Source organism: Mya arenaria, chromosome 6 (genome assembly GCF_026914265.1).
Source record: "Mya arenaria isolate MELC-2E11 chromosome 6, ASM2691426v1".
NCBI lineage: Eukaryota > Metazoa > Mollusca > Bivalvia > Myida > Myidae > Mya > Mya arenaria.
Genome location: NC_069127.1, coordinates 44,095,420 through 44,123,212, shown reverse-complemented (window position 1 = coordinate 44,123,212; position 27,793 = coordinate 44,095,420). Strand labels below are relative to the sequence as shown.

The window sequence follows — 27,793 nt, the reverse complement described above, 5'->3', positions numbered from 1 at the left end:
GCATAATTTAATGCTTTTCACCAAGAATTTCTATATTTTAATTTTTTTTTTACAATTTAAGACCTCTAATAATTTTGTTTAAACTTTTGGTGATGCTTTTTATTTGTTATAAGCATTTTGTTTACATTTCACACAAAAATGTTTTGGGACATAACTAGACTAAAGAAACTCCAAAAACATGTACGTTTACAAGAGTTTTAAACACATCTAAAATAGTTTTATTAATTGCGACTTATGAAATAGACTTAGTACTGTGATTTTGCTTAAACAATCACTTTAGTAATTTGTTCTATTACTATTGAATGCGCAAGTATCCTTTCTACAACTCCAATGCATGAACAGATCTATACAAATACCTTATGAACACTGTGCACCTATCATCTGTATCATTCCTCACTGCTGCTGAAAAATAGTTAAAAACAGCAAAACTTCACTGTAAGCATAATATAATTGAATTACAATGTTTACAGCCTAAAATGTGAGCCAACAAGTGATTCTGTTGTTAAATATTTGCAAGGCTACCTTTTGTTTTTTTCTGTCTCTTTTTACTGGATTTGTCATCCTCCTCCTCATCATCAGTATCTCCATCATTATCAGCATCACTTTCAGATTCATCAGTCATCTGATTTTGGTATTCCATTCCTGGCTTCTTATCAACATCCTCGTCCTCATCATCATCAGCCTCATCACTGTCGCAAGGAGACAAGCCTTCATCATCAGATTCTTCGTGTTTGCGTTTCTGGGTAGAGTTACTTTCCCTGCTTGGTACTTTCTGCTTTTCTTCATCAGAAGAAACCTCACTTTCTGCACTCAACAACCTGTCATCTGATTCCTTGTCACTCTCTTCTGAAAAAAGTGATGTCAATGTTTGAAAACATGATAAACTGGCAAAGCAAAGTTTCTTACATGATTATAACCATCAAGAAATGATGAATTACAAGAATGGCCAGAAAACCAAGTTGACTTTCTTTTTTAAATTTGCAAGAATATTTAACAGTGACTCTCCTGTAAACACAAATCAATATTGTAATATCTATAATGAACACATTTTTGACAGTAGGCAAATATCAACACGATTATTTAACACATAAAAAACCTCCAATGACCCACCGTTGTTTTCCTGTTGTTGTACCGACTGGTATTTTGCCTTTGGCAAGGCCCAGTCTACAGCCACAGGACGGCCTGTAACAACAAGAATACCCAACTTTATAATAATAGTTGTGAATGATGATACAACACTGATAATTCTGCTATAGAAACTTTCTGAACTGGTATTATGTTAAAACACTTTGGCCAAATCATAGCACAGAAACCTGCTGGAAGGTTATTTGTGATAGAATTTGCGTCTCATGAACAATTTCGTTGTTTCGTTGTAAAATATGTATTTTGGCAACAGTAGTCTACAAATTCATTCCATCTGGAAGTATTTTATACTTGAGAAAAGCTTATTTTTTATTCAATTTACATAAAATTATAGTTAAGACTAGGATAGCTGTGTTGTTTAATAGCAGAGTAACATAACTGCGCATGCAATATCATATCGGGTCTTCAAAATTACTCCAGGAAGGCAAAATAAAGATTATCAAAGTTTGAACTCTACTAACCAGTTGGTATCACGAAAATGTTTACTGAATAAGGCCAGAGTTTTCATATCTTTAGATTTACGGGAGCGCCGTACCTAAATATTGCAAAACCCAAATAAAAATAAAATAAAATTTCCTTGTTTTATTTTTATTTTTTCCGACGAACGTTGCTCCAATGTTACGAAGAAAATAAAATTAGTGTTCTATAACCCATATCTCAGAAGCAACTGGTGTACTAATTGTCATTCATTATCGGTATTTTTACTTCAATAAAACGTAAACCAGTCGCAAATACACGGGGACACAGAACAGGTACCCGTAACCATAACAACGTCCTGTCAAAAGTGAAAGTAGCGAGTCAATGTCAGCTATATAGAAAGGTTTTACTACCAAGACGTTTCGATGTTTATGTTACTTTATTTAAATCAAACGGTCGATAACTTAAGGCGTGTATATTGTGATTTTTTGTAGATCTAATATGTTGTTCGCGATTCGTGGAATGATTGCACAACATCCGGTCAAAATAAGGAGACAGAAATTCGTGGGTTGTGTTTGTCAATAAAAAAGTCGTTGGCGCACGTAGTATATTAAAAAGGATGAATTGGATTACAGCGCAAATATTCAAAGCTTCTGACAAACACAAACTGCAAAATGATATCGTGTTCATCATAGTAAAAATGGATATTTATTTCTGAATTTGACTCTGAGGAGCATTGAACACACTGCCTCACGGTCACATATTTGAAGCGAAAAACACAAGGTATCTTCTTACGTTCGTAGTTGTCAATTTGTTTAATAATTAATTATAATTTAAATCGTTATAAAATACTGAAAATGAGCTAATAATAACATTGTGTTTGTTTCTGGCAAGACAGATAATATTTGGCAGTCAGTGCAAGAAGTCAAACTGATCAGTTGCTCATGTGTCAAAGGGCATCCCAATAGCTGGAATTCGAATGATATTGTTCATATCAGGATCAATTTTAAAATCAGTTTTTAACCAGTTATTTTGAAATATATTACACTTGTCAAGTTTATTTTAATGCTCCCGAATTTTCTTTGGTAAAGTATATAAAATTAATGTAGTTCACAGATATTGACTGTCTATGCTTCCGTAAGCCCTGTCAAACTTTGAAGTGAATAGGTATATCCATCAAGGCTTAGACTTTATTTGGTAATATTTTCTATATGAAAACCACATTACGGTAAATGGTCACGGTGCTATATGTTAAAGATATAAAAAACATTTGACCTCCTTTCCGTGTCTTAAACTTTGTTCAATGTTTGATCACTTCACTATTAAAAGGAAATGCTTATATTGTGTGGTTTTGTCTTCGCGCAAAATATAGCGGGGAATGGGCCTTACGTAGGGTCCCTGGGGTGCGGGGGCATTTGACAGGGATTTTACCATCAGTTTGTTCCCGCAGGGCAAGGATTTTACCAGGAGTTGGCTGGACCTGGGGTGCCGTGGTTACAATTGACTGGTGCATTAATTTCAATAAGCGCTTGAACTGTGTTAAGGTAAATATTTTCAGTCTTTAAAAGGATCTTTAATTATGCTTTTGAAACTGTATAGTGGTCTTTCACCCTTTGTTCAGCCTATGAAAAAGCTGACACAAGTAAGGTGTGTTTTGTCTTCAAGATATAAGAAGATTTAAAAAATAAAAAAAATCGAAGAAAAATCCATTTTATTTTTATTTTTTTCTCCTTCGTGACATTTTATGCATTTTATTTTTATTTTTATTTCCTCCTCCTTACCCAACTTTTTGAAAAATCTCCCGTAAATCTAATGATAAAAAAACTCTGGCCTAATGAAAAATTCTGAGTTTTATTTTGAGTATGTGTATCATTTACATATATGTTGGATTGCAGAATTTATAACTTCTAGGAATGACCACTGGGATATTAGTATATATAATGGAAAATTTCATTAGCTCTGAAGATATTGCCAGACCAAATTTAATATTTTGTTCCTCAGGTTTTAGCAACAAAAATTGGAGCGAGCAAGACAAAAAAGATAAAAATACAATTTTGACAGTCTTCATAAAACCGGAAGCAAACGAAAAGCGAAAAGAATTTTTTTCTTCTTGTAATCAATATAAATAAGAAAACTTGTTCTATATAATTGATATTTTGAAAAGAGCTTGTCTCCCCCATTGTGTGGTCATAGAGCTCTGAGAAATTATCAATGATGGACATGAAAGTTGTACTTTTAGACTGGAGACTAACCAACAGTGACCTTGAAGTTTGTCCTATTGGCATACCAAGTATGAAGTTCCTGGGTGCAAGCATTCTTAAGTTATTGAGCAGAAACCATTTTTCAGATTTAGTTTCACTTGATCCCAAATCAATTGGGGTCATTTACTGGTCAAGACTAACTCGCATACCAAGGATAATCAGTTATTGAGCAAACTTTTTTTTTCACCTCAAGGTCACCAGGACTTTGACCTATGACCTACTGATCGCAAAATCAAAATGGGGTCATCTACTGGTCATGACCAACCTGCATACCAAGTATGAAGTTCCATGCATTCTATACTGGAAACAGTTATGCTGTCCAGGCTGGTGCCAAACATTTTGTTTTATACCTGAGGGTCACTGTGACCTTGACCTACTGACCACAAAAACATTAGGGGTCATCCACTTATCATGACCATCTTGCATATATAGTATGAAGTTCCTGGGCCCAGCATACTTTAGTTTTTGAGCACAAACAGTTTTTACACCTCAAGGTCACTGTTATCTTGACAGATCTCAAAAACAGGGGTCATCTTCTAGACATGACCAATTGGCATATCATGCATGAAAATCCTAGACCCAAAGGATCTTCAGTTATTGAGCCGTAACCATTTTTCAACAACCAAATCCTTGACCTACACAACTCAAAATCATTAGGGGTCATGACCAACCTGCATACAACGTATGTAGCTCCTGGGTCGAAGGTTTCTATAGTTATTGAGAAAAAACAGTTTTTTATATCAGAAAACAAAACCATTAACCTAATGGCCAAAGCCCCTACCCATCGCTATGTTGGCCCGAACCAAATGACAGGGAAATAACAATATGTCTCCCCATGAGTGACTGAAGCCCACAGTCCATATCTAGTTATAGGTTATCTGATATCCAAGTTACTATGTACATTTTCTAATACAACTTTCTACATATTCATTCATGATTTCGAAGGTCATTACCTTACGGTATGTCAAGTACAGTCAAAGTACTGAATGTTAAGATCCAGTGCCAGAAAAAAACTGTATGAAAATGGTATCTTTATGCAAACAAAAGCACAATAGTTTTTTCACTTTGGCATTTCAGTATTTTGACCCTTTTGAAGAGGTTTTTCAGTATATGCAGTATGACCTTTCCTGTCTTATTCAGCTTATTTGATTGGATATTAATGTCAAGCTCAATTAAGATAAAATTTTGGCTAATGAAAAATTGAATTTATTGTTATTAATAAACCAGATATGTTTTCATTAAAATAAAAACAAGAGCTGTCACAGTATGTGACGAATGCCCCCGAATGTGACATTGACCTACGAACAAGGTCAGTACATGAAAAGTTGATCTTGCCTTTACGTGTCAAATACATATGGCAAGTTATTTTAAATTGCCTCTGAACATAAAAAAATACCACCCATACTTGACAACCTACACTGTTATGTCCTTATATTTAGAATTCCCTTGTGAATTAACACTTAGTGTATCTTTCACCTTAGAGGTAGGGACATGGGTCTTGCACACGACACGTGGTCTTCGTATGTGGAGCACATGTAGCAAGTGATTTTAAAATCTGTCCATACAAGGGAAAGTAACAGCCCTGACACGACAACCTATACTCTATGTCCTTATATGCAGCACTCCATTGTGAATAAACACTATGTGTGACCTTGACCTTTGAGGTAGGGACACGGGTCTTGCATGCGACACGTCGTCTTGGTATGTGGAACACATGTAGCAAGTTATTTTAAAATCTGTCCATACAAGAGAAAGTTACAGCCCGGACACGACAACCTATACTCTATGTCCTTATATGCAGCTCTCCATTGTGAATAAACACTAAGTGTGACCTTGACCTTTAAGGTAGGGACACGGGTCTTGCACGCGACACGTCGTCTTGGTATGTGGAACACATGTGGCAAGTTATTTTAAAATCTGTCCATACAAGAGAAAGTTACAGCCCGGACACAACAACCTATACTCTATGTCCTTATATGCAGCACTCCATTGTGAATAAACACTAAGTGTGACCTTGACCTTTGAGGTAGGGACACGGGTCTTGCACGCGACACGTCGTCTTGGTATGTGGAACACATGTGGCAAATTATTTTAAAATCTGTCCATACAAGGGAAAGTTACAGCCCGGACACGACAACCTATACTCTATGTCCTTATATGCAGCACTCCATTGTGAATAAACACTAAGTGTGACCTTGACCTTTGAGGTAGGGACACGGGTTTTGCACGCGACACGCCGTCTTGGTATGTGGAACACATGTGGCAAGTTATTTTAAAATCTGTCCATACAAGGGAAAGTTATGGCCCGGACACGACAACCTATACTCTATGTCCTTATATGCAGCACTCCATTGTGAATAAACACTAAGTGTGACCTTGACCTTTGAGGTAGGGACATGGGTCTTGCACGCGACACGTCGTCTTGGTATGTGGAACACATGTGGCAAGTTATTTTAAAATCTGTCCATACAAGGGAATGTTACAGCCCGGACACGACAACCTATACTCTATGTCCTTATATGCAGCACTCCATTGTGAATAAACACTAAGTGTGACCTTGACCTTTGAGGTAGGGACATGGGTCTTGCACGCGACACGTGGTCTTGGTATGTGGTACACATGTGGCAAGTTATTTTAAAATCTGTCCATACAAGAGAAAGTTACAGCCCGGACACGACAACCTATACTCTATGTCCTTATATGCAGCACTCAATTGTGAATAAACACTAAGTGTGACCTTGACCTTTGAGGTAGGGACACGGGTCTTGCACGCCACACGTCGTCTTGGTATGTGGAACACATGTGGCAAGTTATTTTAAAATCTGTCCATATAAGGGAAAGTTACAGAGCCGGACGGACGGACGGACGGACGGACGGAAGGTGCGATTTTAATATGCCCACCTTCGGGGGCATAAAAATGTTGACATAATCCATATACCGAGTATTTTCTTGTTATTCATCTGCTCCACAGCCCTGGCTGCTTCCTCCAGGCTTTGAAACTGCACAAATCCAAACCCTAGCAACTGTCCACCTGAAAGACATATACATTAAAACATTGATCAAACAGGTGGTCGTTTGAGAATTGGCAAGCAGTCCAGGCTTTGTCCTGACCATTATACCTTCTATTTTTATACAAAATATACAGATGCTGGAACGACAACCTACCTAAGTTGAGGACTTGAGCACCATTGCCGGTCCCAAATACACAAATCATACGCAAAACCTTATGATTACCTGGATGTCATAATTTTCCAAAAATGCGCTCCAAAATAAACAAACTATTGCCATGTGTTACATTTCCACAAGTTGTAAAAATTGCCCTATTCCTGCATTACAACTGTATGCCCTGGGACAGCATTACAACTGTATGCCCTTGTACAGCATATCAACTGTATGCCCTTTTCCTGCATTACAACTGTATGCCCTGGGACAGCATTACAACTGCATGCCTTTTTCCTCCATAACAACTGTATGCCCTTGTACAGCATATCAACTGTATGCCCTTTTCCTGCATTACAACTGTATGCCTTTTTACAGCGTTACTACTGTATGCCATTGTACAGCATATCAACTGTATGCCCTTGGACAGCATTACAACTGTATGGCCTTTGTCTGCATTACAACTGTAAGCCCTTGTACAGCATATCAACTGTATGCCCGTGGACAGCATTACAACTGTATGCCCTGGGACAGCATCACAACTGTATGCACTGGGACAGCATTACAATTGACCTTACGACAGGATTTGATTGACAGGTCCTATCAGCCAATCAGAATGTAGGGCTGATAAGCTGTGTTGCTATCCGCCATTTTGTCCGTCAAACTGACCAGAGTCCGTCATATACATGCGCTGGCAATTCCTCGCCTTTTTAAGTATTATGGTAAAAAGGTGTTGTCATGGCACTTGTAATTCGGATACAAGGTAGCCAGGCCGACTAAAGATGGCTTACAATTTGTTCCGTATTCGAAACCAGCAAGTTATTTAGAACTAGAAATGTGTCCATAGGACACGGATGCCCCCACTTCGATTTTTTGTCACAGAAAATAAGCCATAATGATTATTCAGGATAATCGGAGGGCCCTAACTCCTAAATGATTAAGGCGATTTCCATGGCTATCGAACTTGATCAAGATATTATGGTCACAAACATGTGTTAAAAGTTTGGTGAGGATTGGACAAACAGTTTTCAAGAATTAGATCGGAAACAATCTTCGGGACGTATTTTTCAAGTCTTTTTTTGCAAATAAAGGGCCGTAACTCCTAAATGACAAAAGCGATTTCCATGGCTATCGAACTTGATCAAGATATTATGGTCACAATCATGTATGTAAAGTTTGGTGAGGATTGGACACATACTTTTCAAGAATTAGATTGGAAACATATTTTTGAAGTATTTTTGGCAAAAAAGGGCCGTAACTCCTAAATGACTAAAGCGATTTCCATGACTATCAAACTTGATCAAGATATTATGGTCACAAACATGTGTTTAAAGTTTGGTGAGGATTGGACAAACGGTTTTCAAGAATTAGATCGGAAACAATCTTCGGGAATTTTTGGCAAAAAAGGGCCGTAACTCCTAAATGACTAAAGCGATTTCCATGACTATCGAACTTGATCAAGATATTATGGTCACAAACATGTGTTTAAAGTTTGGTGAGGATTGGACAAACGGTTTTCAAGAATTAGATCGGAAACAATCTTCGGGACGTACGTACGTACGTACGGACAAGGGCAACCCTATATGCCGCCACTTTGTGGGGGCATAAAAATGCAAGTGCTGTATCAGACTCTGTGGAAGACTTCATCAACAACTGAACTTGGAAATTTTGAAAGATCGTTCAAAGGCGAAACATCTATACGTCTGTACAAAAGTTTTTTTTTTTAACAAAACTACTTATTTCAATCCGCTCAAAATTTATTTAATATTGAAATTGTCCGTGCATGACCTAAATAAGTGTTACTATTTTTAAACTATAAACATCGTACATTTATGCTTTGGCTTGTGTTGTCAAATCAGCATTAATGGCCATTTAATATCAGGTTCAACATGGACACGATTGATTTCATTCAAGATAGAGGTATTTTTGTTGATACCGTTATGTAGTTTTTATAAACTGCTTTGCTTTCAAAGTAAATCAGGAAATATCGTACAACTAAATTTTTGTCCGAACCATCGCATGCTTCCGAATCTCATATACTTGTATGGTTCCTATGTAAACAATGGCTTTTGTAGCTGTCATTCCGACACATTTCATAGATTTCTTATTTTCATATCAGCACTTTGTCGACGGGAAATCCAATCAAGAAAACACTGACCCTCAAGCAGCTACTGTATTTGACCAGCTCACACCAGCTAGGCCTCCTCCAAAACTCAGATAAATATTTGAGCCACCAAAACAAAACGAGAACAGATCGGTCTGAATCGTTAAGGTATTATTTTCTGTATAAAACAATTTATTTCACTGCACATTTAAATCAATTATTATGTTCATTAGAACTTGATTCTGCCAAACATGTGCTGTAAAGACTTAGACTTATTATGAATAAAGAACAAGTCAAACATGTACGTATTTTCATTGTTATTCTTATATTTTGGGCCATTTACGTAAATCTACAATATTTAATGATAGTTCATCCAATGTTCAGAGTCCGGATCACATGCACACTCGATTAACAGTATTCTGAAAGTTGCACTCTCACAGAATTCTAGTTTGACACTTTTTGTCTCAGAATCGGCTTATTTTGGCATTCTTTAAATTAAGACCTAATATATAAATCACAAAGCAAACTTCTCCGAGCCAAAACATGATAAATGCAATCGAATCCTGTGTAAGTTGTCAAAGTGATCAATCTGTGAAAGTGCAGCTTTAACAGTGAAAAATAACTTCTGCTAATGCTATATATTTTGAAATATATTTGCCATTGCAATAAAGAGATATTCACCTACAATATCATACATAAACACCAAAGAAATATCAAAGTTTAAGTAATGTTTGCAAAACAACAATGTATTTAATAAATCTGATATTAAATATGAAACAACTGGTGTTATACTCCAGAACTGAAGCTAACATCATAGAGGTACATCCTTCCAAGAATCCATCAAAACAACATGCTGAACAACTTCAAGAACTCTCTTCAAAAGACCACACTTTCCTGAAATAAATAAAAGATGCCAATATTAAAATAAATCAGTTACATGTATTGTTAAATATTTTAATACTAGCTGTAAATGCTACTGCCTTTGATGTTTGCTTTCTACATGTATATCATAATGAAATATTGACAAGATACTAGCTAATGTTTTGTGGTTGTTGTTTTTCTCTGGACAAATAGTCCATTACTTTTGTACAGCAAAGTAAAACTAAATGTTATAAAAAGCTTTAAAATAGGTCCTACCGATTATTTGTAAAACTTGTCATCACTGGTTTTCTCTTGCGGTTGACATTGCCTGGACTGGCAAATATCATGTGTGTGTGTGTGTGGGGGGGGCGGTTTCTGGTCTTATGCTAGGTCCCCTGTGGCGGTAGGCTTGTTGAAGACAATAATAAGGGGACTTCCTTATCTCCATCAATCAGAATACTTTAATGGTGTCAACGGTAAATAGCAGGAGACCCTCCACCAGCCTTAACCGGTAAATGGGGGGAGGGTAGTGTGTGTGGGTTAGAACCAGCTGCCCGGTCAGCTTAGTTGGTTAGAGCGCCGGGCTAGTGTTCTGGTGGTTGTGAGTTCGAGCCCCACACCGGGGGCACTTTTCCTCCCAGGTCTACTTTTACAGCCAGAGTGTGTGAACATGTTCCACAATTTCTGTAAGAACAAAAATCAAAGCATGTGAATGTTTGAGCAATGCAAAAGTTACAGATTGGTATCTCCCACGATTGTCACTTGTCAACTATTACATTACTATTCATAAGGGGGAGTGTTCAATCACTTAGAACTGAAACTTTTTATGCATAACCCCAATAAACCATTTCTGCTCATACTATAGAATACAAGGTTATACTGTATAGCTGGCATGTAACTGTTATTTAATGTCACTTCCGGGTTCCCCATTCGGGCCATTTATGATTTACTCATATTGTGCGATGATTTAATCTTTGTTTCAACAATACTGTAAGAAGGACCGATGTTATTAAAAGTTAAACTTACCCTTGTTTGCATTAACAGTATGCGTCACACACACGCTTTTCCTTTGTATCGATGTCAATGTTGACAACATGGCGGCTATCCGATTTTCTCTGACTTGGATAGATTTCACCCCGTAAATGTTAGATATCGTCATTTTCTAAAGATATATTGAGCCTTCTGATGTAGCAGCCAGTCACAAATTCCTTTGACTTCTATTTTTTTCGCATTATAATGTCACATTTATGATCATTTGTCAGGAATATCGGAAAGCGAAACGACACGAGACGCCATTACTTCCTCGTTTGTTTGACGGACATAGACAGAGTTCGCTCCCTTGATATCAGGGGGCGTGGCTTAGAAGCCGCTGTCGTAAGGTCAATTGTATGGCCTTTTCCTGCATTACAATTGTATGCCCTTGTCCAGCATTACAACTGTATGCCATTGTACAGCATATCAACTGTATGCCATGGGACAGCATCACAACTGTATGCACTGGGACAGCATTACAACTGTATGCCCTTTTCCTGCATTACAATTGTATGCCCTTGTACAGCATTACAACTGTATGCCCTTGTACAGCATATCAACTGTATGCCATGGGACAAAATTAAAACTGTATGCTTTAAGACACCATTACAACTGTTTTCCCTGGGACGGTATTACAAATGTATGCCCTAGGACAGCATTAAAACTGTATGCCCTAAGACTGTATTACAACTTTATGCCTATGGACAGCATTTACACTATATGCCATTGGACAGCATAACAACTGTATGCCCTGGGACAGTATTACAACTGTTTGCCCTAATGCATAATTACAACTGTAAGCTTTGGGACAGCATTACAACTGTTTGCCATGGGACAGCATTACAGCTGTATGCCATTATACATCATTACAACTGTATGCCATGGGACAGCATTTTAACTGTATGGCATGGGACAGCATTAGAACTGTATGCCCTTTTACAGCATTACAACTGTATGTCCTGGGACAGCAATACAACTGTATGCCCTATAACATCATTACAACTGTATGCCCTGGGACTGCATTACAACTGTCTGCCATGGGAGAGCATTACAGCTGTATGGCATTTGACAGCATTACAACTGAACGCCCTTTTGTAGTACAACAACTGTATGCCCTTGATCAGTATTACAACTGTATGCCATAGTTCACATTTACAACTTGTGCCCTTGATCAGTATTACAGCTGTATGCCCTAGTACAGCATTAAAACTGGATGCTCTAGTACAGCATACCAAATGTATGCATTTGATCAGCAAAACAACTGTATTCCCTTGTACACCATTACTAGTGCCCTTGATCAGCATTATAACTGTGTGTCCTAGTACAGCATTAAAACGGTTTCCTTTGATCAGCATAACAACTGTATGCCCTTGGGCAGCATTCAAACTGTATGTTATAGTACAGCATTAGCCATTTCAACCGTATGCCCATGGACAGAATAAAACTGTATACCATAGGACAGCATTCAAAATGTATACCTTATGACAGCATTAATTTGTTTTCCCCTGTAGACCATTAAAACTGTATGCCCTAGGACATCATTGCAACTGTATGTCCTGGGACACCATTACAACTGTATGCCCTAGGACATCATTGCAACTGTATGTCCTGTGATACCATTACAACTGTATGCCCTAGAACATCATTGCAAATGTATGTCCTGGGACACCATAACAACTGCATGCCCTAAGACATCATTGCAACTGTATGTCCTGGGACACCATTACAACTGTATGCCCTAAGACATCATTGCAACTGTATGTCCTGGGACACCATTACAACTGTATGCCCTAGGACATCATTGCAACTGTATGTCCTGGGACACCATTGCAACTGTATGCCCTAAGACATCATTGCAGCTGTATGTCCTGTGACACCATTACAACTGTATGCCCTAGGACATCATTGCAACTGTATGCCCTAGGACATCATTACAACTGTATGTCCTGGGACACCATTGCAACTGTATGCCCTAAGACATCATTGCAACTGTATGTCCTGGGACACCATTACAACTGTATGCCCTAAGACATCATTGCAACTGTATGTCCTAGGACACCATTACAACTGTATCCCCTAGGACATCATTGCAACTGTATGTCCTGTGACACCATTACAACTGTATGCCCTAGAGCATCATTGCAACTGTATGTCCTGTGACACCATTGCAACTGTATGCCCTAAGACATCATTACAACTGTATGTCCTGGGACACCATTACAACTGTATGCCCTAGGACATCATTGTAACTGTATGTCCTGGGACACCATTACAACTGTATGCCTTAGGACATCATTGCAACTGTATGTCCTGTGACACCATTACAACTGTATGCCCTAGAACATCATTGCAACAGTATGTCCTGGGACACCATTGCAACTGTATGCCCTAAGACATCATTGCAACAGTATGTCCTGGGACACCATTACAACTGTATGCCCTAGGACATCATTGCAACTGTATGTCCTGGGACACCATTACAAATGTATGCCCTAGGACATCATTACAACTGTATGTCCTGGGACACCATTACAACTGTATGCCCTAGGTCATCATTGCAACTGTATGTCCTGGGACACCATTACAACTGTATGCCCTAGGTCATCATTGCAACTGTATGCCCTAGGGCAGCATTACAATTATATGCCCTTGGACATCATTGCAACTGTATGCCCAAGGGCAGCGTTACAATTATATGCCCTTGGACATTATGAAACTGCCCTAGAACAGCAGTAAAAGATGTAGTTTTCACTGTGACGTAAACAAGAAGAAATGGAAATTCCCCAAAACCATCCATGCATATATCAAATATATAATGCCAGTTCAATTTAACATAAAAGTTTACGAAGAATTAAAATATCTAAAATTAAATTACCATATTATATCATGCACAGTACACACTTTTTTACCCCCTAATTCTCGTCTTAAAAATTGCCTGCGTCCTTTCAACGCTATTAGAATTTCATCTGTTTTTTTCCAAGTCCATTTCAGGTCAAAAATATCGGACCGGGGAAGAACGCGTTAATAGTAATTATCTGTACTGCGTCACCAAAGAGAACAACTGACATAGTCAAAATCACGCAAGTTAACACACACAGAAATATATTGAATGTTTACTTTAAAATGATTTATTGAGAATTAAATTGAAAACAAACAGGAGTGTTTACTGTTTTACAAAAGGGACACTACTCACAAAAACTCGATGTGAGTCAGCACTTTAACTGGATTGAGTTATAACGGCAACGGAAAATCGGGAAAGGAGGTAAATATCAATTAATCGTTGTTCATGATTCTAATGTTTCGATATTTTACAAAACATTTTGTTGTATGTTACTGTTTTAAAAAATTAATAAAGGAATGTGCATAACGCAAAGTAGCATTATTGTCACTATCAAATCTTTTCAAATGTGTGAAGGTGTGAAAAACACCTGTGTCTGTCATTAGAAAAACATCAATAGAACAAACTATTGCGATGGTAAACCGTATGGTTGTTTGTTCGCACTTTACCGTGCCTTCCGCTGGCAAGGCTAATTACTGACACGCATTAATTTTGCTGAAATGCTTTAATCCGCACAGCGAGAAGCCTTATCAAAACAATCATCAGTTTTGACAATACATGCGATTGCAACGGTTGACTGTCATTCAGAAGGCATGTCGGAACTATTGCAACGGTTGCAACGGTTGACTGTCAGTCAGAAGGCGGAGCATTTGTACAAGTCTTACAATATGCATGAATGTTCTCAAAATGTCAAGACATATCATTGATGTGTATGCTTAATTACCGAAATTAGACGATAATTATCGAAATACACAAGACAGTTATCGAAATATGCCTTATATACAATTTTTTGTTTGTTTTTTACCTCAATATGTTATAAATACTTGACCAACCTCAATTTTTTCGGCTCCGATTTTGGCATTTTTCCGCTGCGTCCTATCTTATATATTAAGGGTTTTTACCCCGTTTTCTCAACTATTTTTTTCTATCTATGCTAGCGTCCTATACATGATATAATACGGTATTATTAAAAATAATGAGTTTATGTGAATGAAATTGATTAATTTCAAATTCAGTTTCATATCCAACATGGCGTTAATTTTAAACAGGGTCAAAATTCAATGTTACACAGGGTGTAAAATAGGTCAGTATACAAACTTTCCGCAACTTTGCAAGCATCTGTATGACACAACAGGGCTATCATGGTGCATTTTTATGAGAGGGTAATATATGTAAAACAGACACCCAGGACTCAATTACTTTGCTTAATGACATGGGATATTCCTGCCATTATCTGTGTATTATTCATTTGAACATCAATTGTCCCAATTTTAAGCCATTAAATGGGGGTTTTATGATTAGGTTATAAAATTTAGCTTGATCGCAGCATTTTTTGGCTAATTAGTTAATGAAATTATCAAATTTCAGAGTAATGGTACAAGTCTATCTTTAAACTGTATTTACAGATGAAATAAAAACATATAAAATTATACCATTGACACCATACATTTGATAATTTAATTATCTGTAAAAATGTATTCAGAAAAAAAAGATTTGGCCACAATTAACTGTTCCATACCACTAAAAAGTGCCTATACAAATAAGGACTGCTTATCAGGAAGTTGGGTATTGACTGGGAGGACTTATTTAACCACTTGCCGATGTGCTAGAGGGTTAATGAAAACATTAAAACTGTTTGCACTAGGACAGCATCAGCACATGTTTACATACTTCATAACCAAGCACTGACCAAATGTATCAAACACTTAAAAAACACTTATAACTTAAATTCTAGTAGCTGGGTTAGTGCAAAAATTCAATTCAAGATGGTGTAGTATTTTGTTCATCTGGTTGTAATCTTTCACAGACCTGGACACAAACATGTTTTAGTCAAACTAAACTTGAAATTAATCATAATTGGATGAGTGGGCCCAAAATGTTATTTAACCAATTAGTGTCATTAAATCTTTTTAACATGTCCTGCTAAATGCAAAAAAAGAGCAACACAGTCAATTATCTGTTTACTTGAATACTAATTTATTATTCGAGCACTCAGATAAAAAAGTATTATTTTTTATTTCACTGGCCACAGATGACATACAGACAATATAACAGTACTGGCACTTTGCCAACAAGACACAGTGTACAGGATCCTCTAATACCCGCTAGGTACATTATTGACGGATTTGACCCTATCAAATGTAATGACAGTTGTTGTGAGATTAAAGAAACTGTCAACTAATGGCCCCAATTTGCACTGATGTCAATTAGTCAAGTTTTGATAGCAGTGCATCTCTGGCATAATTCTATTGTTTACCAATTAAAGACATTTAAACAAATAATAACCGTTAATGCCCAAATTTTGAACATTGATTAGCTATTAGGCGTATTATGCAAGGATCATCACTATTCATCAGTGGATGTCTTTAATTGACAATCATCCATATTAATGAGGTAAAGAAATAAACTACCGAATGACAAATTTCATTATTAAATACTATTTCATAGATTCAAGTTAAAAAATTTCCTCAAACAGGCAGCCGACAACAAAATGTGTAAATGCACGCTCTGTGGTGCAAAGTTAACCTATGAGGCCACTTAAAGCATGCTCAACCATCTGCGGTTGAAATATGACTCCAAAACAACTCTTAAGATGCAGTCAAAGCAAAAGATTATCAGGTGTTGTTGTTTTTTTTATACCATGATTTTTGCTCAGTTTATTTTCAATGAGTGTTGCTCAAATGCTAATTGCATGATGTGATAATGTTTTGACATGTATATTATTTATTATTTCGCATGCCCTATATTTGTTTATATATAAAATGATATAAAAAGCACAAATTACAAATTAAAAGAATGTAAAAACATTTTGTGTTTCTATTTATTAATCTTTCAGTAGTACATAATTATGTTGACACTTATTTAAGGATAAAAAACACGGAAATGGCCAATATAACGATGACCCATATATAGGGTACATGAACACGTCTCTTACGAAAAACCAATCAAGTTTTTCAGAGTACTTGATGGGAAGAAAATATGAATACTCCAGTACCTATTTTACTACTCGTTGCCTAATCCCTACAATTTACGGACTTGTGTATATATCAACCACTGAATCCACTTCGAGTATTCAAGGATTAAAAATTTAGTATTATGGGTGTATGAAACATTTGTTCAGTGCACAGTTTAAGTAAAAAGGTTCAACTTAATTCTTTTTAATATTTATCAATAAGACACATCAATTCAACTCAGGTCATGTGTATATAAGTACCTGTATTGGTGGGAAGTTTGATGTCTATGATTTCCCCGCAGTGTTGGAATGCCTTTCTCAGTCCTTCCTCATTACACTGCAAATGAGCAATACATGAGAGACACACAAATTGAAGTAAAGATTCCTAGTCTATAGGTAACATTAAACAATTAAACCAGTTGAAATGAAATGGAATGCTTTCGCCAACTGCTATTGGAATATGCCTTCACCAACTACTATTGGAATGCCTTCACCAACTACTATTGGAATGCCTTCACCAACTACTATTGGAATGCCTTCACCAACTACTATTGGAATGCCTTTACCAACTACTATTGGAATGCCTTCACCAACTACTATTGGAATGCTTTCACCAACAACTATTGGAATGCCTTCACCAACTACTATTGGAATGCTTTCTTCAACTACAATTGGAATGCTTTCACCAACAACTATTGGAATGCTTTCTTCAACTACAATTGGAATGCTTTCTTCAACTACTATTGGAATGCTTTCTTCAACTACTATTGGAATGCTTTCTTCAACTACTATTGGAATGCTTTCACCAACTACTATTGGAATGCTTTCTTCAACTACTTTTGGAATGCTTTCTTCAACTACTATTGGAATGCTTTCTTCAACAACTATTGGAATGCCTTCACCAACTACTATTGGAATGCTTTCAACAACTACAATTTCAATGTTTTTACCAACTACTATTGGAATGTTTTTAACAACTGCTATTGGAATGTTTTCTTCAACTACTATTGGAATGTTTTTAACAAATGCTATTGGAAAGCTTTCTTCAACTACTATCGGAATGTTTTCACCAACTACTATTATAATGTACAGATGTCTCTCCCCATGCTTGTCTCAATCTGTTGCATTACATTTGACCTTGAGAGAAATGGAGTGTCTTGTGGGTGTAGTGTCAACTAGAGCTATCACTGAATCAGGGTTCATACAGCCAGACTGACCAAAAAAAACACAAGGAGTTTAAAGGAGATTTCAAGGACTAACTTAAACAAACAAGAGGCCCAAAAGGGCCTATGCTCTACTGGCATGGCTTTTGTGGTCATATCAATCCAGAGCATATATGTATGGGTAAAAGGCAACAGACATATAGTTTATGTTTTGTGTTTGGGTTACCTGAAAACGTAGCACGTTCAACATCTGAGCCCAGAAAGTATTGTAAGCAGATTAGTTGCATGAACTATTTTAATATGTGCCAAGTAAAGGTCATCTGACAAAAAAAAAATGCTTTCAAAACTGTACTCATAGTTAAAATTTCTGAAGTTTTAAAAGTTAAAAAAAGTTGGTCAAAAGGTCAAAGTCAAGGGCATCCTAGGACAACTTTGATCAATTTGAACAAACATTCACAATCAATTGTGCTGAGATGGATGCATGACCACACAAAAAGATTTTCAAACCTTTCCAGATTTATGTTTACCAAACCTGTGAACCCTGGGTGTGGCCAGTAATGACACCAGGTGCATAACTTAAACATTCACAACCAATTTTGTTAAGATGAATGCGCAAACTACAGAACTTAAAGCTAAAAAATGGCCTTTGGGCTTTCAACAAGAACAAGGCAGAGTAATGCACAAAATCAACTGCAGAAGCAAAAAGCAAATTGTCTCTCGAAATCCTAGACTTGCAAATTGTCTCCCCTAACTCTAGACTTGAATTTACATGTACATGTAAACTTGGCTAAAAATAGAATTCGCTCATGCAGACCTGGCTAAAAATAGAAAGCATTTCTTTAAAACTTTCATGGCCCATAATCTAGGCATTCGTGGGCAGATCTGGCTGGTTTTCGAAAGGAACCGAGCTCTAATGGATATCTAGATACTGTACACGTTTCATCGAGATACAATCAAAACTGAAGACTGTATCGTGTTCACAACCAATTGTTTACACAATAGCATTTTTTTATACTATCAAGGGCCATAATCTAGGCATGCATGGGCGGATCTGGCTGGTTTTCGAAAGGAACCGAGCTCTAATGGATATCTAGATACTGTACAAGTTTCATCGAGATACAATCAAAACTGAAGACTATTGTGTTCACAAGCAATTGTTTACAGACGCACGGACACACGAACGCACAGAAGCAGGAACGCACGGATCCACATACTAAGTACACATTACCATCGCATGAGCTCTTCTGGCCTTTGGCCAGTAGAGCTAAAAAAGAAACTATGAAAAAACACATTTTATCAAAAACTATCAATATTAGCAAGCTATGATTGTATTAAATATCAGCATAGCATCCACTAAGATTAATTATTTCGATATTTTTTTCTTTTACCGAAACTTCATTGAAAGCAGAACAAGGAAAGAAATCAAATTCTTAAGTCTGTGTAAATCCTGGAATGTGATCAATACCCCGCCACTCTTATGGAAAATGGCAATGAAATAATGTTCACTAGATTTGATGAACATTTGGCACAAGTTTAATTCTTCAAGGAATTAAGAAGATACAGAGCGGACACAAAAATGTGTCAGACATATATCTACAATAAATATATGGCTCCCCCTGCGCAGCAGTGAGTAACTTTCTAATACAAAATTATGTTTTGAAAGTGAAAAAAAATCACAGAGAAAGCCAAGTATGACTTTTTCTATTTACACCAGCTGACCTTGAATGAGAGGTTCCTGACTATTACCCTTGACCTCCGGGCGGCTGACTGGGGGTCTTCCACTCTCCCTTGGGACATCTGCACAGCTTGTAACATACTGTCTGAAATAAAGCATGCTGCTAAAGTAGGATTGAAGATTTCACCAGAAGTAACTGAACATTTCAATTAAAGTAGAGTGATTTAGGAAATATTTGTTGATTTGAGTGTACAGTCCCAAGTATTTGCCCCCAAAAATGCTCAATTTGATAAAGGCTATCCAGGGGTCAGTGTTTATTAACACCTCACTGATAATGATCTAAGGAAAGCCACAAAGTCATAAATACTGCTTCTCCATATCAAATTCCCAACACTTGTTTCTGAGAACAGATATTTAGCAACAGAATCAGGCTGTACTTGCATTTATTCTTGTCTTTACTGTTCACAGCATTTCATCTGATTTTGTATACTCTTGAAAATTCAAGTTGAATAATTAATTCCATTATATTTCAAAATAGTTTTATAAACTTAGTTAAGAATAAAATTCTTTTTGTGAGATTTATAAAATAATCATAATAACTAACAAAATTTTGTGTATCTATAACATAAACATATCATCGTTTGCATTGGATTACAAAGAATATAAACATTAACAGAAGCTTTTGAACACTCATAGCGAATACAGATTCTTTAATTATGTTATGATACTGTCATATATATGTATATCCCATCCTTAGTCAAAAACAGAACAGAAACAAAACAGAACACAATTTATTTCGTTTTAAACAATTCATACACAATGAAATAGGTAAAAAATGAACAAGTATAACAAAACATTTGCTCTAACTGTGTATTTCTTTTTCTTAATTCAAAAGCCTTATACACAAAAATAGTTGTATTTTGTAACTGAAAACAAGAAAGAATATAAAAAAACATTGTGATTTCATACAATAAAATATCACTGTACAAGTATCTATCTCGTATATATACACATTGCACACAAATTATGCAATCATGCAGACCATAAGCAAATTATCACTTTATGAACAATAGCGTTGTGCAAATTTCGAGATACACAATTTAATTAAAATGAATAATAACAATATTTACAAGGAAAGATAAAGGGTTATTTTACACACTTAATCAATACGAATGGTTTTCAACAGAATGCGTACAAATACTGACCCAATTTTTTTTTACATGGGATGGCTACTTTTGAATACATACAGTTTGAAGTTAAAATCCAAACCAAACTTCGTTATCTACGCATTCAATATGAAAGATTGTCTTGTCAGGGAGGACACTTGCTAAATCTTTTTAGGTCTTCTTAAATATGGACTTTCTGAAATAAGTGAAAGTTTCATTTCAGTACAAAATGGTTAAAATACAAAACTGTTTGATTCAAGAGCAAACATTTTATAGTCTTTTTGTTCTTGTAGCACATTATTTAGGGTTATTACCAAAAGCTAAACTTGCCGATTTCAAGTTTTGATCAATATGACATTAGGTTTAAAAAATGTGTAAGATATTTGTTCATACATAATAAAAGACTAAACATTTAATATAATTATATTGACTGTACCGTGGTGTTGACGTGGCTTTAGGTTTGAGCTTTCGCCGTGCACCCTTCTGTGGTGTCGTCTCAATTGCTTTCGTTTTCTAATTTGCCAAACTCTTTTGAGCAGCTCCTCATGGTTTATAACGAAAGCATCCCTTATATCTGATACATATGGGTTTGGCCTAAAATCGTACTCTATATTTCAATCAGGTAATCTTTTCAAGCAGCCATTTGCTTGGAAATCTGGCAAGCGAGCCTCATGTTGCCCTGCTGTTGAATAGTTGTCAATCAGACATTGTACATTTTTACCACGTTGTTCGATGGCCGTTTCGGGTTGCATCCAGCTTTGAGGACTTCTGTATTCGTAAACAGAAGCGGCGCCATTTGGTAAAATGGAAAGTTGTCTGATTTCATCAAATGAAAACTTCCTTATATCAACATTCTTCGGTGTGTACAATGTCTTGATCATCTCCTTGTATATTGTAACATCCGTCTCATACGTTTAAAGTTAAATGATTATTAACTGTCGATGATATGTGGTGGATCACTGCTTACACCAAGTAGTTTACCCGGTGAGCCAAAGTATATCTGTGGTGAATCACTGCTTACACCAGGCCTAGTGCCTGGTGAGCCAAGGTATATGTAGTTTGATAATGATCAGTGATGAATATTCGAAAACGCAAGTCTGTTTCTCAATTAAACGTTATTTATTCAAGTTAATCTCAACTCCACAAAGCTAAGTCAATAATTACAATTGCGGACATGTTCAGTGGACAGTTGACGAGTTGATCAATAGTTTGATAAAGTTAAGTTCAATGTAATTATAATGATTATTTATTCTTATATAATAATATGCGAGGTTCATTTACTTAATAAATGTGCGCGTTGATTTAATTATAATACGTGTCAAAAGAATATACCTCGCATGTTTGTTTTCAAGATGTTGAAAATAGTTCAAGTTTCAGAAATGTCAACTGTCCCAAGCTCAAACTTGACACTTCTTATATACCCGCAAGATGCTGCAGCAATGCTGCAAGGCTTTTGATTGGTCTGCAGGGCTGCAGCTCACATTTGCAGGTGAGAAGAAGGTGCCAAGGCTCGAGTACAATAAAACAAGTAAATATGAAAAGTCTTGCAAGACATTCATAATAATAGATACATCAATCGATCGAGAATGACAAATTGCATCCTATTCGAACACTTAATTAAACAATCTAATTATAATGAAACAAATATCTTAATGCTGCAGAAATAATATTATCATTCATCCGCGAAATAGTGTCATAGCAACAATCGAATCAAATAGTGCGCTCGCAGCATTGTAATTGTAATCTGTAACATGAGCACATTTATATAAAACATTAATAATAAAATTATGCTTGAAACAATTTAACTTTACAATTCATACAGGAAAAGTTTACTCCAATGAATAAATATCTAATAAATATTACTGCGCTGTAACCCAACAGTTAAAATGGCGGACATATTTGTGACAGTCGTGTGTACTTCAAATTTATAAACGGGTTATACAGCTTCGATTCAAGGTATACTTATGGAATTTATATCTGAATTGAAATTGTAATTATCAACATATTCATTTACTACAAGACTTCTGGAATACTCATAAAAGAAATGGAAAAACAGCGATAAGACAACAGAGTGTAAGTAAATTCGGATATCCGGACAATTGTTAAAATATAAAGGGGGTACAACATATTACAATATGCTCACATTGATTGTAATTGAAAGGTCAAATGTGAATAGGTTTTCTCTGAAATCTTTCTGGTTTAGGAATGTTTCAACTGTTTTCTTATGAGAGATACCATGGAATTTGGGTAAGAAGTCATTTCCACCCATTCTCAGGACCAGTGCTAACTTTTGTCCCATAAAGTGATCATGATAAGACATTTCAATGAATGACAAAACTTGATGCGTGATGGCAGTGCCATGAACAATCAACAGAAAGTACATGTTCAATGACAGATTTATCAAAGAATGAGTCGACAATGTCTAGTTCTATGAAAAGTGGACTGTGTCGATTTCTGCCCACCACACAAATCTGATCATCGAAACCTGCTACCTCTTTGCGTTTCAGTCTTTTTGTAATTTCAATTTTTGACTGCTTAAGAAGCTCGCGAGCAACAGTTTGGGTTTGTTTCAAGTTTTCATAATATAATGCTTTTTTAGCAATTAAGCTTTCGTACGCTTCTGTTCCCACATCTATATCATTTACACGCATGAAATGATGTTCACAAAGAAACACACTTTTGCCCAGTCTTCTTCACTAAACTGTCCCTTATAATGTGTGTAAAGCGTTTCCAAATCATTTTCATTAATTTCTAATGTTTTCATGTCATTCCTATCAAAAACGTTTTCAGATGATGCCACTTGCTTGTATATCTGAAACACAGATGTCACTCCACATTGAACTTTGCTTGTGATGCGTTGACTGTAGAGTTCCTTTGACAATTGTCTACATACTTTAGACTGTGTTGAATGGGCAAAAAAGAAATGCACAACATTTTGAGCTTTAAACACAGCTTTTTCATTAATTTCTTTCACAATGTGTTCCTTTCCTTTCAGCCACCGAAAAACATTGCCCTTTACAAAAATGAGTCTCGTTGGGAAGTTTTTTTCTTCTCAAAAAATCTATGAGTTGTTGGAAAGCAACATATTATATTCCAGTATCATCAGTTACAATGGAAAGTTCTTTCAAACCTAGGGTTTGAAATTCCACCATTTTGATGCAAAACCTGAAATAAATAGGTTTCAATGATTTTGATGATATAATTGCCTATTCTTTTCGAATGCTAAAGACAAAGACAATTCATACTGATATTCATATTGATATTGTATATGTAAATCTTAGTAAAGAATTGTCCTTTAATTGCGAATAACATTTAAACCATCTCTTGTTATTTTAATTGTGCTCTACTTTTTAACAAAAGAAAACACAAAAACAGTAAATTAAAAATACTTAACGCAAACATATGTTTATGTATAAAACATAATTCAACATTATATGTCATAAATGTGAAATGGGCATCAAAAAATTAAAAGACAACATACCTTTTCTGTATTGGTAGATATTCATTTTTAACCTAAACACAAGACACACTCAATTCCAGAATATTTAGTTCACATACTGCAATAACGGTCAAGGAACATCTGTTGGATACACACAGTAAACAGCCAAGCAGGGTGGCACGCTAAGTGGTGATTAATTGACTGGTTCAATTTCATGGTGATTTCATGGACTGATAAGCCCTTTTCTCAAAATGAGGAGTTTGGGAGGCAACTTCCCTGGACTGTGTAAGAGTGTATCCTATTTCATGAGTGGTCATAGAAAATAAAAAAAATTCTATGACAAAGAAATAAAATACTGTCTTGTACTGAATTCGACAAACTTTCTTTTTGTTATATGCATTTCTCGCTCTTTCTTTATTAATTTCCCCACTTAAGACACCCTTGTTTGATGACAGACCCTGTGGGTCGGCCACCATGAAAGGTAGTAGTGCTGAATCTCACTGAATTTAGTAAAAATAATCTTTATTTATCAAAATCAAAATCCAAAATGAATAGATCACCAAAAGACTTACGGAAAGATAGGCTTCCTTAGAGTGTACAGTGCATGTGGCTTTATTCATATGTATGTGCACTGTCCCTGTCATAGATGCATGTCAAAATAAGCAAAGTCCCACAGAAAAAAAAAAAATATGCCCATCATTATTATAGGACACCACGTTTGGTGATAAGTGGTTCTATGTTAAGCCAAATTTATAGAGAGAAGACTGTAAATACAGTTTTTGCCAATTTAAGTGACTGAGGCATCATGGCTGGTTATCGAACCTGACCGAGATATAATGTCCACATTCTAAACAAATAGGAAAATGATTGGACCAAGGCTTCTTAAGTCATTGATCAGACAAGACCAATTTTAGATAATTTCTATAATTGAAGTTGAAGTCTCTCTAGTATCAAGAGCCATATGGCTGGTTATCAATCTTGTCAAAGATATTATGCCCAAACACATTCTGACCAAGTTTGGTGATGATTGGACAAATGATTCTTCACTTATTGATCCGACTAGACCAATTTTAGGTAATTTCTATACTTTAATGGTGAAATCTCTTCAGTGACAAAAGCGATATTCTGACCAAATTTGGTAAAGGTTGGACAAAGGATTCTAAAAATATTAATTTGACAACATACTGGACACCCAAAGCCAAACTGTAAGCCCGCCTAACCTTACCCCACAGGTAGAATTTTAATATGTCCCATCCTACAAACAGGCATATAAAAAGGGAAATAAATTTCAATAATAAAATATCAGCTTTAATAGATATTAGAATGTTTAAAAAATACTGACATAGCAATGAAACATATTAATTTGTTTTTGCACACACTAAATTATTTAAAGAAAAGTTTGAAATGAAATTATATTCAAGTTTTATGCTACCAGTTTTTCCACACTATATTACCTAAATGCATGAAATAAATAAAGGTTGAATTTACGTAAAATAATGAATGAGTAAGAATGTGTACCAAGACAGTAACTGAATGTTGGAAAAAAGATAAGAATTTAAAAAATATTTTAAATAATGCTTGAAAGTAAAGACTATGTGGTTAAACATTGTTACCAAGTTCAGAAAAGATTGGCCAAGATGTTCTTTAGTAAGAGATCAAACCAGATACAAAATATAGCCATGTAGCCTGACAAAGCAGATGCAAACACCGATGACAATGGACATCACCATGTCTATATATGTCTGCCTTGCTATGCAAACAACAATAATTCACATAAAATTACACACAATCTGCTTACAACTTTTAAATGAAACCTTATTCAATATGAACAATCTTAGGCTTCCCATTCAGCTGACTGTCTGATATGTCTAATAGATCAACAGATTTACACATATACCTTTATAGGGATGGTTGTGTAGTTTCCTGATGGCACGTTTGGCATCCCGGATACACTTGAACTTCAAGTGAGCAATCTTCTGGCCAACCGCTCTGCTTTCAGCTAGCTGCTTCACACCCCTGGTAGGTCAAAGGTCATATTTTTTTTTAATAACTTTCAGTCTTAAATGCACACTCTTTGTGCTTTGTTTCTGTCTGTGCTACTATGTATAATGTATAATGTAAATCATATTGTGAAATTACATATTGCTGCATGGTTAAATTTTCCCTAAATTGTGATATGTGACTTTTTCACACAGATTATAAATATTACAAAGTATTATACTGTGCCTCATGTCAAGTTTACTGCCCGTTTACACATATAGACTAATCAGATTCTGTGATCTTGGAATAAGAATCTCACGGTTTTGCAAACAATAAACATGTGATTAGGTGTCAACACACTATTATAATAGCCCTGTTAGTCCATAAAACACAACATATTCTATTTTGAGACAAAATTGTAGCTTTTACTACAACCGTTTATTCATATGACAAGGTATTAAGTGAAAAATTGTTATTGAGAAAGTAAAGGAAAGAAAAATATAACATAAAAAGATAATAAACATTTTCTGTGAAATGTTTTGCTTTTGTATTTATTTATAACAGACTTGTTTATAAATGTACAATAAAACGACCACTTAAATCAAGGAGAGGTGATCATTAACATACAATAAGTATAGACATATGTGTCAAATGGTTACAATTTTCAAACACACTTGTTCTGTCACAGATCAATGGTCCCTAAAAAGTAAAGTCAACATCAACATCAGTTAATGTTTCAAGTTTCATTCATTTTCAACCAAAAAGTTCTGTAAGGTAAACTCATGTTCTTAAACATTTTATGCCAAGGAAGACTATTTGGGAACAATTGGCAACAGAGTTATGGTTTTTGAAATGTGCTGGAGTTCAATGTATACCCGGTGAGAGCTATTATCAAATATCATTTATTTCCTTCCAAATATATAGTGCTGGAACAAATAATTTTCATATCAAGGGAAGCAATTTGGTTACATTTGGTCATAGAATTATGGTTCTTATATAACATACAATCTCACAATGTAATTAATGGATGCTTAAAGTCTCATTCTATTCCTTCCCAAACTTTTCAAGTTGTGTTGAATTTTGATATTAAAGTCTGAAGGCCATAAGTCTGATAATATTTTTGTCAGAGTTACGTAACGTGTCTTAAAAAATTGCATTGTTACTGTGATCAAATGCATAAAGTTGTTACATTTGATGGTTTTAAAGTTAAAAGAGATTGCCGCTGGAGGCCATGTTTTTAAAGAATCAAAATGGGGTGAAGAAACTTGACAGAGGGTCACCTTAAGAACACATCTGTGAAATTATTTTGAAATTTGGGCCAATAGTTTCTGAAGAGAAGATATTCAAAGTTTTCCATATAGACATATACAGTGTGTGTATAC

At 35.7% G+C, this 27,793-nt stretch overlaps 1 protein-coding gene and 2 long non-coding RNA genes across 6 annotated transcripts in view; 1 reads left to right on the top strand and 2 right to left on the bottom strand.

The window, feature by feature from the left end:
- The window catches only part of LOC128237011 (RNA-binding protein 28-like), a 60,063-nt gene that overhangs the window by 20,833 nt on the left and 11,437 nt on the right, over positions 1–27,793 (bottom strand). The window contains exons 5-11 of one of the 3 annotated variants that reach the window (XM_052952180.1): positions 26,329–26,447; positions 19,871–19,971; positions 17,250–17,325; positions 6,760–6,852; positions 1,111–1,182; positions 523–846; positions 357–402 (exon numbers count right to left, since the gene is read on the bottom strand). In XM_052952180.1, the coding sequence (XP_052808140.1) occupies positions 357–402; positions 523–846; positions 1,111–1,182; positions 6,760–6,852; positions 17,250–17,325; positions 19,871–19,971; positions 26,329–26,447 (831 nt within the window). The remainder of the gene's footprint in view (positions 1–356; positions 403–522; positions 847–1,110; positions 1,183–6,759; positions 6,853–17,249; positions 17,326–19,870; positions 19,972–26,328; positions 26,448–27,793) is intronic. The other 2 variants (XM_052952181.1, XM_052952182.1) reach the window with 2 other exon arrangements.
- LOC128237016 (uncharacterized) lies at positions 8,634–10,212 on the top strand. 2 transcript variants are annotated; one of them, XR_008261479.1, is made up of 3 exons: positions 8,634–8,693; positions 9,100–9,252; positions 9,882–10,212. It is a non-coding gene; the product is annotated as an uncharacterized LOC128237016 (long non-coding RNA). The 2 variants fall into 2 exon arrangements; XR_008261478.1 differs by lacking the exon at positions 8,634–8,693 and adding an exon at positions 8,840–8,900.
- LOC128237015 (uncharacterized) lies at positions 9,843–11,105 on the bottom strand. Its single transcript, XR_008261477.1, has 3 exons — positions 10,972–11,105; positions 10,222–10,629; positions 9,843–9,978 (listed from the first exon to the last, which is right to left on the bottom strand). It is a non-coding gene; the product is annotated as an uncharacterized LOC128237015 (long non-coding RNA).